This window comes from Abramis brama, assembly GCF_963993115.1.
Source record: "Abramis brama genome assembly, chromosome: 21".
Classification (NCBI taxonomy): domain Eukaryota; kingdom Metazoa; phylum Chordata; class Actinopteri; order Cypriniformes; family Leuciscidae; genus Abramis; species Abramis brama.
In genome coordinates, this window is record NC_139983.1 from 30,220,799 (window position 1) to 30,237,095 (window position 16,297).

The window sequence follows — 16,297 nt, forward strand, 5'->3', positions numbered from 1 at the left end:
GTGGAATATGGAGATGCTGCTGCAAGCCGTTATGTTTTTTAAGAGGATAGTGAAAAGACATTTCGACTCCTACTCTGAAAAACCTGGCACGTTCAACTCAAAAATACATGATATTATTTCAGCTTCAAATGGGTTTTAACAGATAGCCAGGACTTTAATAGTCTTTAAAGGCACAGCCTCTACTTAAGTCCCTGAATTTAAAAACATATCTTTATTTGACACGATTAAGCACGCGTGTGTAATGTCTCAATTTCATATTAGAAATTGCTGATGCAGAGAGTAGTCGACGAGATTCATATTTAACACCATATTGTTGACAGTACGGAGCCCCGAAAGGGACATGGTTATGGAAATACGAGATGGGAGGGAAAAAATGAATAGCGAACGCAAAGATTATCGGCAGAACGCAAAACATTTGAGAGACAGCGTGAAAGCATTGACATATTTTTTTCTCCCATCTCAGATATTTTTTCCATTACCATGTCCCTTTAGAGCAGGGTTCACCGATCTCGGTCCTGGAGGGCCGCTGTCCCTGCAGAGTTTAGCTCTAACCCTGATCAAACACACCTGAACCAGCTAATCAATGTCTTCCAGATTGATAAAATGCTACAGGCAGGTGTGTTTGATCAGGGTTGGAGCTAAACTCTGTAGGATAGTGGCCCTCCAGGACTGAGTTTGCCCATCCCTGCTTTAGAGGCTCCATAATACAAAAATGGGTTAAGTTCATACTTTAAATCATCATATTTTGTTCATATTATCATATTACATTCACTTAAGACATAACCGACTAAGTTTATGTAAATACTCGCCAAAACGGCTGTTTAACCATCATTTTGTGTGTATTTGTCCTTACAAGCGCGAAAGAGAATTCAATTCAGTCGTGAGATCTCTTTCGCATCCTCACGCTTTTGCTGATTTATCCATATGTCTGCTCTTCTCCTTTACCCTAGACGTTTACGTTTTTGAACGTTTTATGAGACATGCAGCAAATGTATGCCAACTTATGTCCAGCCGGATAGATCAGTAGCCTACGTTAAAATTCAAATGTGCGCATCTGTGGACAAATGTGGACATCAGAAATCACAAATCGTCCCTCCCTAACACTTTCGTCTCGTTTTCATTTGGTTATCGTCTCGGTTTCGCTAGAGATAAAATGTCGTTGACAAAATTAAAGGGACAGTTCACCCAAAAAAATCTGTCATAATTTACTCAACCTCAGGTTGTTCCAAACCTGTATGAGTTTCTTTTTTCTGCTGAACACAAAATACATTTTGAAGAATATGGGTAACCAAACAGTCATTGGACCCCATTGACTTCCATAGTATAGTAAGTCAATCGGCCCCATCAACTGTTACAAACATTCTCTACAAAATATCTTCATTTGTGTTCAGCAGAAAAAATTAATTCATACAGGTTTGGAACAACTTGAGGGAGAGTAAATGATGACAGAATTTTAATTTTTGGGTGAACTGTCCCTTTAACACTGCTTCATAAATAGCTATTCTGTAAATGTTCCTACTGAATGATAGAAGCCCAAAATCAACAACTACACTGCTGTTCACATGGTATGAAATTTCAGCGTTTGTGCCTTTAATGACCTGAATATTTAAAGAAGCAACAGTCAGCTGTTTTAATCTGCTGTAAAAGGCCAAATATGGTTCAGAGCACTTTAAAATCATACCCATCTCATTGAGGAACAAATGCTGCATTTGAATCTTGCTGTAAAACCTGGAAACAGAAAGCCAACAAAAAGAACGCCAACCAGATTATCACTACCCCTTTTTTTTTTAGTTTTCACTGTAGATCATTTCACAATTACAATTGTGACAAAATGACAAACTGTTCCTGAGGCAGATTTTTTTTTTTTTTTCAGTGAAGTTTGATATAACCATTTGAACAGCTACAAGATCTCAAATACATAAAACCTTGAATTTGATAAAGCATGTTTAAGAGATTAGGATTGTCATCATTTTCACAGTATAAAACACCTTTCTAAACTTAGCCTGTTCTAAGATCCAATGGTGTTTGCTATGCTTTTCTTTTAGACTTGATTCACTGCTACCCCCTCCATGATACAGAGATTTACAGCTCTAAGTGACTCCAATACACTCGACTGTGATCGGGAATGATACGACAAACTGTGAGTTTCTCTGTGATACAAGCTATGCTAGTGTAATTGCACAGTGTTTCTAAACATTTAAACGTTTCTCCCACGTATGACTAAATTCCTAAATGCTACAAAAGTAAAACCACTACATGGAGTGAAGGACCCGCTTTGTGTTGTACCAAATCACCACTAACGCCTGCTCAACTCTGATAAGGTACTTTAATACTGAACACGCTCAGAAAGTGGAGGCCAAAAAATGTGAGACACATTCAAATTGTCATTGTTAATACATGCAACATCAAGCAACTGAAGAGGTTTAAGAAGCCAACTAAGAGAAAAAACAAAAACAAAGATTCAGTTAAAGGCTTAAAAAATGCCATGTTTGAAAGGTTTCTAAATGATAAAAAACACTGTACATGCCTAATAATTAAAGTAATGACGTAAAACAAGAATGTCATAAACAACTATCAACTTAATTGCCTCTTTCGGTCTTGAAAAGCTTTTCTTTTGTGAGTGTATTTTTAACAAGATGGTTATTGAATTGAATATATATATATATATATATAGTTACAGCACAAAAAGTTTATGGCTGAACTATTGAAGGTTTAGCAGAATTGTCAAATCGATTGCACTTTGTCCATCTATTTTAAATCATGTCAGGCATTATAGTCAATACCTAAATTTGGTTCAACTACAAGCTTGTTTTAAAAAGTCCCTCTCAACAGAAGAACATGCATTTGTTTATAGGCTACATATATCATGAAACAAATGTCATGTTTGCTAAACACACCAACCATCTCAGTGCAGTGCATTTCTGCTAAGAACTATTGTTCTAAGAAAGATTGGTTCGGAAACACTTTGCTACCCAGTAGTTGTTGAGTTGGGGCGGAAATGAGTGCAGCCCCCATAAAAATAAAGTATGCTCATAAACAATACGTAATTATGGTTGGGTGACTCCAGACATAAGACCAGTGGGACATGCATGTGTTTGTTTCTCCCAAAATCATACCAAGAAATCAAACAAATAATCTACACTCAAACATTTCATAAATATGTACAAAACAAGTTCAATAACCCTAAAAGAGTCTCAGAGCAGCAGTATGTACACAGATGTGTTGCCTAAATGGATGAGTGTCAAAGATCAGAAGCGAAAGGTTGCACATCGCTTTGGTTACCTCATTACAGAGCAAGGCTGCTTTTCAATATTTGAACATTTTGGCTGCATTCCCTTTTCCCTCCTCTGCCTTCTCCTGTTGCGTCTCCTCGTGTTGCAGGTTAGACAGCTAAAGCGCTCTCGGAGCATTTGCACAGTCACATGGCTTCAGGGTCTGAAGAAAGGGCGTTCTTTGATCTGGATCGGGTGAAAGGTCTTAGGGATCTAGGAGGAGGCTGAGAGAGAGAAGAGATCTGTGAGAATATGTCAAGCGAACTGAGTCATTCAGAGAGCAATGCACACTTCATGTTTACTGTTCACAAAATAAACATGATCACAAGATCAGGTCAACATGAGCAAGGACATCTGTGACGTGTCAATCCAAGGAAAGACAAACACCTGTCCTACATCTTTTGGGAATGCATGACTGAACATGCAAAGGTTTTTAGTCAGTTAGCTTAGTCAGGAGTTAAACTGGTCCACCAGCTTTGCTTCATAAAAGCACAAAATGATAGGTACACACATTTTGGCAACATTTAGCAAGTGTACGCAGTGTTTGATGTGGAAAAAAGTGCTGGTGTTCTCTTGTGCACCGGCTGGGATATGCAAATCAGCATCATAAAAATGAACTTCCGATAGGGTAGATCGACTCTGCTTGCATTCACGTGATTTGTCGAGATGAGAGATATATAATTCATGCAGTGCCCCTGGGTAGTGATGATGGGAGAAGCGACGCTTTTCGAAACTTGCTTCACAAAATGATTAACCGCTTCGAAGCGCTCGAAACGCCACATGCTGACGACCCCTGCTGATCAGAACAGTGGAAATGCAGCAAAAACTCAGGCCAAACATGCATAAAAACGCCTTTTACAAACCAATTGCAAATGCTTTATTGAAGGTGTAATCAATTAAATGCAATTAACAAATAATCTAATACCATTAAATATGAAGTATCTTTATAATATGTGATATTTTATGAAATTGTGGCACCTGTTTTGTTCATTTTATGAAGAGCTTGGTACATCAGACCGATAAGAGACTTTTAAAGTTCCCCTGTAGTCAATAATTTGAACCCCTAAAACTCATCTTTGATCACCAAAATAGCATATTTAAAATAAAATAAAAAGTCATGCCTTAAAATAGCTTGAATGTAACTGTACACTCTTGCCTTTTTTAGTATACACGGTTCTATGAATATGCAAATTAGCCCCGCCTCCACTCACTCTCTCCAGCTCAGAGATCCACTCCTTGACACGTTGATCTGATTGGTTACAAGGTAGTTTGTGACGTCAGAAACACCAGCGATTTCAAGCTGCGTTTTTGAGACTGTCTTTGGTTCACTGCAGTTTTAAGGAGAAAATACTCAGCAATGGTGTCGACTTATGAATTTGAACATGGTTTGTCTTAAAGCATATTAAAAACACCATATAGACATATAAACAAAATTAAAAGCTTGATTTTCATCACAGGGGGACTTTAAATACAACTCTTCCTTTTTATTATAAAAATCTGTCATTAAATTTGTCAACATTTATCAAATTGATCCGAGATCAGGTAAAAATCATATATTGACACTGGTTTATGGGTTCATGAGATCGCCCCCAGCGGCAAACCATTGAAATTTCTAATAATTTCGCAACTGTTTAACGAAGCCTTGTTTACTGAAACCACATGACTTTAGCAGTTTGATACGCGCTCCGATTCACTGGTTCGAAACAAATGATACCCCTGGGCAGTGTGATGTCATCACTAATCACCCAGACACTGACGCTTTGACTAGGAGTGGAAAAGTACCGGCAACATGTGAGAAGTGGTGGTATGCAAGAAAAAGTGAAGGTACGCTAAAGATTAAAAGATAGAAGTGTGCGCGTGCACCAAAAACAAAACAAACAAAACATTTATATTAAGCATCATCCATCTTTGGAAGCCTATTTCTGCCTCACACCGTGTCTACACCCAACGCAAAGAACGTAATGCGACAAAATCAAGATGAATCTATTATAATCAGTGATACTGGACGCGGCGTGGCGTTACATGTCGAGACACCAACAGAAAGCTGATACTCCGATCTATTTCTGACATACTCCACATGCTTGCACTACTTCCGACTACAGGACAAATGCATTTGGATCTTTGGCATGTTCAGTGTAGACAGCCTCAAGCTGCGTGCGATGCCATGCAACAATGGATGTAGACATGGTGTCAAGAGTTAAAAAAAGTAATTGTGAAGTTTAAAACAAACAAAGTCATGTTGTGAGTTATAAACTCAAAAAAAGTGTGATTACGAGATTATAAAAAATAAAAAATGTTAGACATTCACAATTACAAGGAAAAATTCTTCAATTAAAGTATTCTCATTCTCGAAATTACAAGAAAGAAGGTTGCAACTGTGAAATTATAAATAGTCACAATTACAATAAATACAGTCCCAGTTGTGGGATATAAAATTGCAATTACAAGAAATAGTCTGGGATACAAGTCAAAATTACAAGAATTAAAGTCTAAATTATGTTAAAAAGTCACCATAGTAGGAAAGTCGCAGTAACAGGAAATAAATCCACAAATACAAGAAATTAAGTCGTAATTGCGAGATATAAAATCATACGATCACAACTACAAGAAATAGTCACAACTGTCAGATGTAAAAAAAAAAAAAAAAAAAAACAATCACAAAAAATACAGAAGTCCTTTAAGGGCTTCTACAAATGTTATTATTGTAGTGTGTGTATGTGTGTTTTAGATGCTACTCTTGTCCTTCCACACATGTAAAAGGCAGCATGATCTTAACTATACTGATATTAATCACAGTATGACATTATGGTGCTCTAACAGTCATTATCACAGGACGTCCACTCTTAGAGTAGCAACAGTGAACGGATGAACATCAAGGATTTTAGAGATGCCTTTGTAACTCTTCCAATGTAAGTCAACAGTTCTTAATCATAGGTGTACTGAGATGTCGTTTGTTCAAGGGGTGGATCGGTTGACTCTTGCTGGTGGTGAACGCAGCAGCGTTGGTTAGTGATTGAGCAGGTTAGACACAACACAGCTAGCAGCCATGTCTTTTCCTTATGACTCACTGCAAACGAATGCTAACCGTGACCTGAGGTAAGAGTGTCAAGGTGACGATACACAGGGCAACTTTTTGAGCAATGTTGCTGGGCAAAGTCAACCAGATGAGACACAGGGCCCACGACCGATCTAAATTATCCAGATAGAAATGTATTGCCCATTTTCGATGGGAAAGTGCCCGAGAAACAATCGCTCGGCAAGATTGCATTGCTCAAAAAGTTGCCCTGTGCATCATCACCTTTAGACTCACTCAGAGACTCGCTCAGTCAGCTCTTGCTGGTGAACAGCAGGCTTGGTGAGTGATTGAGAAGGTTAGTCACAACAGAGCCCCAGTGCAGCCAGGCAAGTCCGAAAGCAGGGGTACCTCAGGGGCACGCCTCTTAAATCTGAACTGGTGTGAAGCAGATGAGGCAAACTCCTCCTTCTCCTGGGGCTCCTCTGAGGATTCAGGTGGGGGTGCGGATTTATCCTCGAAGGGCTCAGGGGGGGAGAGCTGTGGAGTCGTGGGATCAGGTTGAGGTAAAGCGGGCTGCGATTGGGTCGGGGCGGGTGTGGGAGTCAGCGGGCCAGGAGGATCCACGTTCAACATCTCATATTCGGTCAAGTCAAAATCATGGCCTGTACCATGACAATCAAAACAAAGACTGTGACACCACTGCATTTAAACTCTGAATATATATTAATGGGGTGTCAAAGTGTTTTTAAATCCATTATACATTTCATTATGGAAGACTCGAAAATCGTGTAAAGCTGAATGACAATCTGTTGAGTCACCATAGTTAGTTTTGACACTGTGTGCAGTTGACAATATACTTCCTGTTCCTCAGGAAAGCGATTTCTATACATTTTGCTCTTCCTGAAATAAGAATCTCATATCTATAACTGGAATGGGAAACTGGTTTATCACTAGCTAATCACTTTCTGTAGTTGAATAAAATGATGAATAAAATGAAAACTAGACACTCGTATTAAAGGGTTAGTTCACCCAAAAATGAAAATTCTGTCAGTAATTACTCTCCCTCATGTTGTTCCAACCCCGTAAGACCTTCGTTCATCTTCGGAACACAAATTAAAATATTTTTGATTAAATCTGAGAGCTGGATCACTCCTCCATAGGCTTCTAAAGACGTTATAACTTGCTGGCCCAGAAAATGCATTAAAGACATCATTAATATAGTCCAAGTGACTACAGTGGCTCAATCTTAAGATTATAAAGCGACGAGAATACTTTTTGTGCGCAAAAAACCCCAAAAATAAAGACTTTATTCCACTATTCATTTTCTTCTCTCTGGGCCTCGAGTTTTTTCACGTAGTGTTTAAGCGCAGCGCGTCTGTGTTGCACGTCACACGTAGGCTCACTATTGGCCGACGCTGGTCATGTGTGTGATGCGTGTGACGTGCAACACAGACGCGCTGCGCTTAAACACTACGTGAAAAAACTCGAGGCCCAGAGAGAAGGAGTGAGGAGTGAGCCAGCTCTCAGATTTAATCAAAAATATCTTAATTTGAGTTCCGAAGATGAACGAAGGTCTTACGGGGTTGGAACAACATGAGGGTGAGTAATTACTGATTTCATTTTTGGGTGAACTAACCCTTTAAATAACACTAAAGGCACGTTCACACAGAGCATGACAACTATAACATTAATTATATTAGTAACATACCATCGGCCGATAACGTTCTGTTTGTTATAAGAGTGCACTGTAATGATGTCATGTCAAGCCTTTTATAGCCAGCTTGATTCCGATTGGCTGTCAATGTTTATATCGTTCATCAGCAGGAAAAATCTTTTTAAAAAGTAATTCCCATGATGTTTTTTATCTCTGTCATTATCGTTAGGGCGGGGTCATTAACAAAGGATGTGTTTTTGTGTTTAAAAACGTGAGACAGTGGAATGGAAAAAACGTAAAGTCTAACGCGTTTTTTTCTAGACGCGTTTTTTAAAAAGTTGAACTTTTAGCGAGAGACACTGAAAAAGATGCAAGTGCAATGGTAATAAATGCTGGTCTAGTGCATGTTTACATAGAAAAACAATGGAAAAACAGTGCAGTGGAATGAAAAAACACATTCTGTGTAAACGGCCCCTTATAGTTGTAACTACGGTATTCTCATAGAAATAAAATGATTATTAAAACTTATCGACGATAATTAAAGTTATCGTCCTTGTTGTGAACAGGCCGTAAGTCTTGTTATTTGGTTATGGGCTGATGAATGTTTGGCAGAGAGATACAGTATGGTGGAATGGATAAATATATGTAACAATGTATATTTTCATAGAAAAAAATTCCTAAACTCGTATGACTCTTTCTTTTGTGGAACAGAAAAGGAGATCTTTAGCAGAATGTCCTGGCAGCTCTTTTGTATTCAGCTCAAGTGAATGAAAAAAGCAGTCAAGTCTTCTTGAAGCCATGGTTTTGAATGAGAAACAGGCAGAAATTAAAAATTTTATTTGCTGAGATCTTCAACTTAGCTCTCAGATCACATGTGAAAACATGTGGTTTAACATCAATGACACCACAATTTGCCTCCTTCATTTGTCATTTGCTGAACACGTGCAAACATAAATGAGATTTGAGATCTACAGTGGAAGTGAAGATTTCAGTCTGTTCCTCACACAAAGCCATCGAATGACTACACAACACCTGGAATGTGGCAGACAAGTTGTATAGGTACTTTTCTGGTCCTTTTTATATATTTGGAGCAAAGACGGACCTTAATCATGCACTTTAATTGTATGAAAAAGAGCAGGAATATTCTGTCAAGTATCTCTTTTTGGGTCTGAAACAACATGACGTTGAATAATGATTTTTGGGTGAACTATCCCTTTAAGAGCTTTTTTTTTTTTTTTCACTGAATCACAGTAATGTGTCATAGAAGTAAATGACGATTAGAGAACAATAAACAATTTTCAATTTCAAACATTTACCCAGGACATTGGCAGGGCCACAACACTCAGGTTAAGGATTAATTACATGTAAGGGATGATTGAGAGAAGCAGCTGAACCAAACAGGATTAGCAGAAATCTGATTGGCTATAGGATCTTCTTCAAAGGGTTAAGAGGAATACAGCACTGATCACTTGGCTCGGCATTGCTTACCCTTGGTGTAACCGGCCTCTGATTTGCTGCGCATCATGGTGCGTGTCCTGTGCTGCGTGTCTGCAGGTTGAGTGGTTACAGAACTCGCATTCTTAGCCTGGCCTTCTGCCTGGAAAGATGACAGGTCCTGCATGCTGAAACTGCGGAGTCGCTCGGAGAGAACGCCCTGACCCTGGATCGAGAACACGGAGAGTCAGATGGAACTCCTTAAGAACGTCTAAATACTGTCATGCTGTGAACCAGACCATCATCAACAATCTGTTTTGTTTATAGAAAAGGAGCATGATGATCTTGAAGTATTTAAGTTTTGTTTATCTAGCCTGTTTAAATTAATAAGGTATAAATATAGTAAATATTCACTTCAAAAGAAACTTGTATCATGTAAAATTAAACTAACACTCAGTTGATGTACATGTTAAAATGTACTGTCTGATGAAGAGCCACTATAGGCTCGAAACGTCACCTGTGGTGAGAACATGAAATTAATATTTTTCTATTTCTGAGCTGTTGTGTGCCAACTTTTCCTTCCTTTTTAATTTTTTTTTTTTGTGGTTGAACACCCTCATTGAGCTTTTTTGCCCGTTAGATGTGCACACTTTGTGTTGAATCTTTATAGGTTAAAATGTACCCAAGAGTAATGATACTTTTAAGCAATAAATACCATTTTCTCTGGCCTTAGAACTATTGGGTAAACTATTATCTAGCATAACGTGACCTGTCCCACCTAAATGGTCTTGACCCTCTCGACTGTATCGAACTATATTAAACCCTAAAACCAGTGTAATCATTTTGACATATTTTAAACTGATATTCAATTCATTATAGATGTGAAACTCACATGAAGAAATAAAAAATGGAACATTCAATAAAATTGTGACATCTAATAAATAACATCATTTGGACAAGTTTTTACAAGAATTGTAGTGTTGACTGCATTTGTCATGATCAACTTATTCAACCCTGCTACCAGCGTTATTATAAAAATAAATGATCAAATAAACATTTTTATTAGAAAATATATATTTTTTATCAATATCTGCAGTATTGTCTGAAAGCTATTTTGTCTCAAAGAAGCTAGCCTATAAGTCATAGCTTTATTTAGGCTATTTATGTACCCAATTTTAACTTTGCTTCACTTTGTTATATATTTTGGTAACACTTTATTTTACAGTGTCATTGTTATATGCAGTTACTATAGTTCTAACTATAAATTATGCATAATTACTAAACCAAACCAAACTAAACCCTAATCCTAACCCTATAGTAACTACATGTAGTTACTTAATATTACTCAGTACTTAAATTATAGTATATGGTATAATTACAGTGTAACAAAGACACCTTCAAATAAAGTGTAACCTATCATGTTTATTTACTGTTTATTACTAGACAATAATGAAACCACACAAACCTATGTTCAGAATTTGGTAATTTTGGTAACAGACTCGTGACAACAAACTTCAAGAGCTTGAAGCCTTTGTACTCTTTTCATGGAAGTGCCATTTCCTTTAACAACAAGATAAGAGTATTAGATTACCTTGCTGGCAGCCATTACTGCAGCTGTTGCTGCCACATTCAGGCCTCTCCTTCCAAAATGCACCAGGGTGTCATAGCTTTTATCTTTTGCTTGGCAAAGGTATTCATCGATGTCCTGAGAAAGAGACATAAAGAATATTTCACATATGCTGTATGAACAATGGAAGTGACCGTGTGCAACTGATCCGTTTCATTGTACACTTTCAGATCAGCATCATGTTTAACTTTCTATGAGCAAAAGAACAGTTTTCACTTTATCTTTGTTATTAGTGTTTGTCAAATTTATTTGGATTTAGTTTGCCCTTCTGATGAATTTCCTGCCTCAAGAGAAGAGGAAAGACTGTGGAAAATCACAGTACCATTTCCGTACCACTGCTCATCCTCAGTCGACCAGGTTACAGGAAAAAGAGTCAAATGTGCACTTCCTCCTCGACTCTAACAATTCACTTTCTTAGCATTAAACAGAAAGATTCTCCACAGCTGTTAAGGATGATGCTTGTTAGTTTGCTTAACATTTAGAATGGAAATGCTTTAAAAAGTGATTTTTATATTAAAAAACTAAATGTATTAGTGAAAGCTTTATAGTATCTATTGATATTTTTTCAGCCTAGATAGGGTAAAAATAAATAGATCATCACAAAAGAAAAAAAAAAAAGGATCCAAATACATTACCTTCTCCTTAGAGGACAGTGTAGGGTGGACAAATTTTCTATACAGCACACTGGATCCCTTTGTGTACGGGGAAAGTAACCATACGACAAAGGCAATTTTGAGCTCATAGTAGAATGGGAGCCTTCAAAACACAATAAAAGACAATAAAATACAATCATACGCTCATGTGTCATGGTGGTTAACGCCCACATCAAACCGCCATTTGCATCAGCAGAAATAAAAATATGAGTAAGTCCTAACAATAGGGAATGATCAAAGCAATGATGCATGTCCTTACCAGCACAGAAAGATGTCAGTAATCACTTCAACTGTAGTAAAAAGTGCAAATATTATCCAGTACATCATCCATTTCACCTGTTTGAAATAAAGCAGTTTAGGAATCAGCAGAAAAAAAATAAAATAAATTAAGGTGTAAGCTGTACTTACATATTCTCTCACATCTTTTGATTTAACAGCTTTATATGAGGAGTATGCCGGGTAAAGGGTACCAAATATGAGCCTGTGAAAAATGCAACAAACATGCTTAAGATAAACAGAGACAAGTGGAAAACAGACAGAAAAGGACATGGGTATTTTTCACTGATCAGGCAAGACATCATATTTGTACGGGACAAGTTGTCATTTGTCACATTAGGTCTTATGTCTGTTTGAGTTGGACTTTTAGGGTAGGTTTACTCAACAACTGTGCTAAAAACTGAAACGTTTTTCCCTTACAGATGACAACATTGTCAAAACGACCCCGTTCACACGGATCCGCGTAAACGATTAAAAACGCTGTATTATTCTGTTAGGCCAGTAGATGGCGATGTCACTTTGTAAAGAAAAACTACGCCTATAGACTGAACATGCAAAACGCATGCGCATGAAGTCACCGTTTTCACAAATTTACATTTTTGTAGTTTACATGGAGACAATGACGGTGTCGTTTTCAAAAACTCGCACTTTAAAAACGTTTTCAAAAGTCTGGTTTTTTTAGGCCCCCAAAATGCTGTTGTCTGATAAATGAACAGCCAAAATGCATAAAAAGTTTTTTCATTTTTAGTTGAAAACCGTGTTGAAACGTTGAACCCCCTAAGATGGGTTTTCTTTGTATCATTGTTTTCTGTTTCCTTTGTTTGAATTAGTTATTATGGTTCTTCATTGTTTGATTAATCCTCCTCACCTGTTTCTTGTTTCCTCCCCTTGTTAACCTTGATATCCACCTTATTCCTACGCCCAATGATGCTTTGCATTATTTATGGGTGTAACTTCCGTTACGCTGTAAACAATCAGTGAAACGCTCGCTCTATGAACGCAATACGTTAAAAAAAGTGTCACAATGAGATGTCATTATTCTACTCGCCCTTCATCCATCGAACATTAAAAGGACATTTAACAGTGTAAAAGCATCAACAAGGTACTTTCAACAGATCAAATAACCCCAAAAGTGTGAGTATTTGGTTAAATATCACTGTAGTAATATATCTGTATTATGTAACTTATGTTGCCTTAAAAGAGCTCTTGCCATAGATATTCTTGTTATAACATGTCACGTTAAAATACCAAGTATAACGTTATAGCCTACTCATGATGGAACATTTTAAATTGACAGCTCATCCAGTCAAACTGACGGATCAGCTTTATTTGTAGGGCAACCTTATGATTTGAAATGATTCGTTTCAGCCTTTTTGAATGGAAGTTCCCCAAACCGGAAGTGCCACCCATTATTCAAAACGCAGTGAGGTCGTCAGGAATACGGTGGATAGGGCTTGTTTTCAGTCATTCTTTGTTCCGTTCTCATCAATGTTTGATGGTCGTTCCATTCATATTTTGAGATTTCTGATAACCTGAGGATTTTGTTATTCTGAGTTTGTTATTGAATAAAGCCTGCTGCGCATATATCCTGCTATTTTTCTATATACATTTTAAATGTAGGCCTATATAGTATGTACAATAGTATCTTTTCTATCCTGTTTTATGAATTGTTTCAAAATTCTAAATTTTGCTGAAAGCCATTAAATATCTTATTTACAATTTAAGTTGTTTTTTCACATTTCATTGTTTATATATATATTTATTTATTTATTTTTCTGGATAAGCGGAAGAAGATGGATGGATGGATGGATATATATATATTTTTTATTTATTTATTTATTTATTATTGTAGATTAAAATGTCAAAAAAATGTATTTTTTGCAGTGTCAATAAGCATTACCCCATAGTGTATTGGCTATGTGCTTTAAATTAAGTGTTCCCCCCTGGGAAATAATAGTGAATTATTGATATTTCAAAAAGGTGTCTTTGTTAATTATCTGTAATTATCTGTAATTGTCCATTTAAGTACTGAGTAATATTAAGTAACTACATGTACTTACTATAGGGTTAGGATTAGGGTTTGGTTTAGGGTTAGTTGCATGTAATTATGCATAATTGTTAGTTATTATTATAGTATTTGTATGTAACATAGCAATGACACTGTAAAATAAAGTGTTACCCAACTAACCCCAGTCTCCCCTAGCAGAAAATTCGTCAAAATTACATCATTGCTTGTATTGCCTCATTTGCGCATGTACTAAGATCTCTTCAGAAATAACATGGTTTTAAAGTTATGTAGGGTTTATTTGAAAGATAATTTAAAGACAATTACATGAATTACAATATTAAAAATTACATAACAATAGCCAGTTATAATTCCCATCTAGGTCCACTTCCCTGAAAGGAAACCGCTCCACTCCCTTTCCATTATTGATATTTGAGATAACCTCCCTTTGGTAGGCCTGGAGTCTCCTTTAATCAGCCAAGAATACATTTCTTTCAATTCTTGCCTATTGCAGCGCCATTGTAAGCACGTAAACAGGCGACAGATCTGTACGACCCCGTTTATATTCCAGGTTTACATTCTGCAAGCTTGATAAAAATAGACTTGACAAGTAAATGCTCGTCAAGGGCGCAAAGAAAACATCAGAAGCCAATGGGACGGAGCGAATAGCATTTGCACTGCTGTATAGGTTAAATGGGTTTTTGGAAAGTGCTAGATAGCCAAAAGAAGTGCCCTGCACCTGTGTTTAAGCATTTGAGTTTAGCAATATCCCAGTGTCCTCTCTTTCTCCCAACCAACCAGGCCAGCAACAGCTGCGCCTCTGACCCGATCAAATGACCGACCCACAACCCGAATCCAGAGTCACTCCTGTCCTGACCCACAAAACAAAACATTACCGACTAAATAGTGTAGACTATCTAGGGCACAAACACAGGTTTGTGCATTTGTCGTCTATGTTTAGACTCTTCACACAGCTAGTTTACTACACAAGTGTTGGCATATGTGCAGAGTCATCGGATATTGTGATCTAAAATTAATTGAACAGCTATTTAGAGATAGCACACACAGCAAGAGGGTTGACTGAAGCGCGATAACAAAGATATTTACGTGGAACAAATTGAAACGCGCACTTCAAATGTTAAGTCAATAATAGCGATGATTAAAAATAAAATAAATGGTGAAAAACCCACACATTAGTGGCCATCAGCTGGTTGACCATCCCATTGTCTTTCCATTATACTGACACATCAAAGACCTGCTCGATTCCAAACAACAGATTCAACATTCATTTTTGCATTTTCACTGAATTATGCAATTGAATCAAGTGTTGAACACAATGTATTGCTTCAATAGCTGAGCTGAAACTGTTTTTATATCCTGCATAATTCACCGTGTCACTGGTGTCAGATTCTCATTTAGGAGAATCATCCATTTCCCTTAGCTTGCAAGTGTACAGTAGTTAGCCTTTCGTAATAGCCTATCAACATGTAAACAAAATAATCAAAATACTAATAATCAGGACGAATCTGGCCTGATACATAATCATATGTGATTCTGTTCTGCCTAGAATTAAGAGGTGCTCTAGAAACCCTTGCATTATCGCATCAAAAAAAAAACAACAACTGAAATCCAACATATTTATATTATGATTAAGCATTCTCACGCATCCCAGTGAAAATGCCGTAAAATAGCAGAATGAAGACTTACACCACAAGCCTAGAAATAATCCAGGAGACCATTGCGCTGCGAGCGGCGTGTTGTCAGCAGGGAGGAGTTTCCTTCAGACTGATGTCGGCATTGAGCGCTTGACAGACAGACGCGAAAGCGCATGCGCACTGATCTCAACATGTGGCTTCTAGATAATGGGCAAAAATAACAACAACTTATATGACCCAAAATAGATATATATTAAGTAACATTAGTGAAAAAGGTCATTATAATTACGCTTTTATATGTATAATATATATAGCCTATATATGTATAATGTATATAGGCTATCCTATTAGTGCTGTCAATCGATTAAAACAATAACTAATTAATCGCACATTTTTCTGTAAATAATCGCACCTAAAATTAAAGTTTTAATATTTTTTTTAATAATTTCACATTTAATCTCCAAATTAAAACAACAAAGACAGTAGCATATATTTTAAATATTTGTTTAATGGCATCTTTTTATGAAAGAAGGCATCACCAATTCCAATACTGCTGCTGATGTCTGTTTCTCTCAATTTTAGCAATTAATAATTATAGCCATTCAGCTGTATAATTGAGTAGGCTATACAGTATAATTTAATATACAGTATAATTGAAAAGAAATACATTTTAACATTTATTAGGCTTTAAAATATATACACTCA

General features: G+C 36.9%; 1 protein-coding gene across 2 annotated transcripts; it reads right to left on the reverse strand.

Moving 5' to 3' along the window:
- Positions 1 to 1,795: 1,795 nt before the first annotated feature.
- Positions 1,796 to 15,741, reverse strand: reep1 (receptor accessory protein 1). Of its 2 annotated transcripts, XM_084097465.1 has the most exons (8): positions 15,645 to 15,741; positions 12,065 to 12,137; positions 11,916 to 11,992; positions 11,639 to 11,759; positions 10,968 to 11,081; positions 9,431 to 9,602; positions 6,697 to 6,950; positions 1,871 to 3,496 (listed from the first exon to the last, which is right to left on the reverse strand). In XM_084097465.1, exons 1-8 carry the CDS (start codon positions 15,674 to 15,676, stop codon positions 3,419 to 3,421), a joined length of 921 nt encoding a protein of 306 aa, XP_083953591.1. In that variant the 5' UTR covers positions 15,677 to 15,741; the 3' UTR covers positions 1,871 to 3,418. The 2 variants fall into 2 exon arrangements, with proteins under 2 accessions (XP_083953592.1, XP_083953591.1); XM_084097466.1 differs by lacking the exon at positions 6,697 to 6,950 and having other exon boundaries at positions 1,796 to 3,496.
- Positions 15,742 to 16,297: the final 556 nt, after the last annotated feature.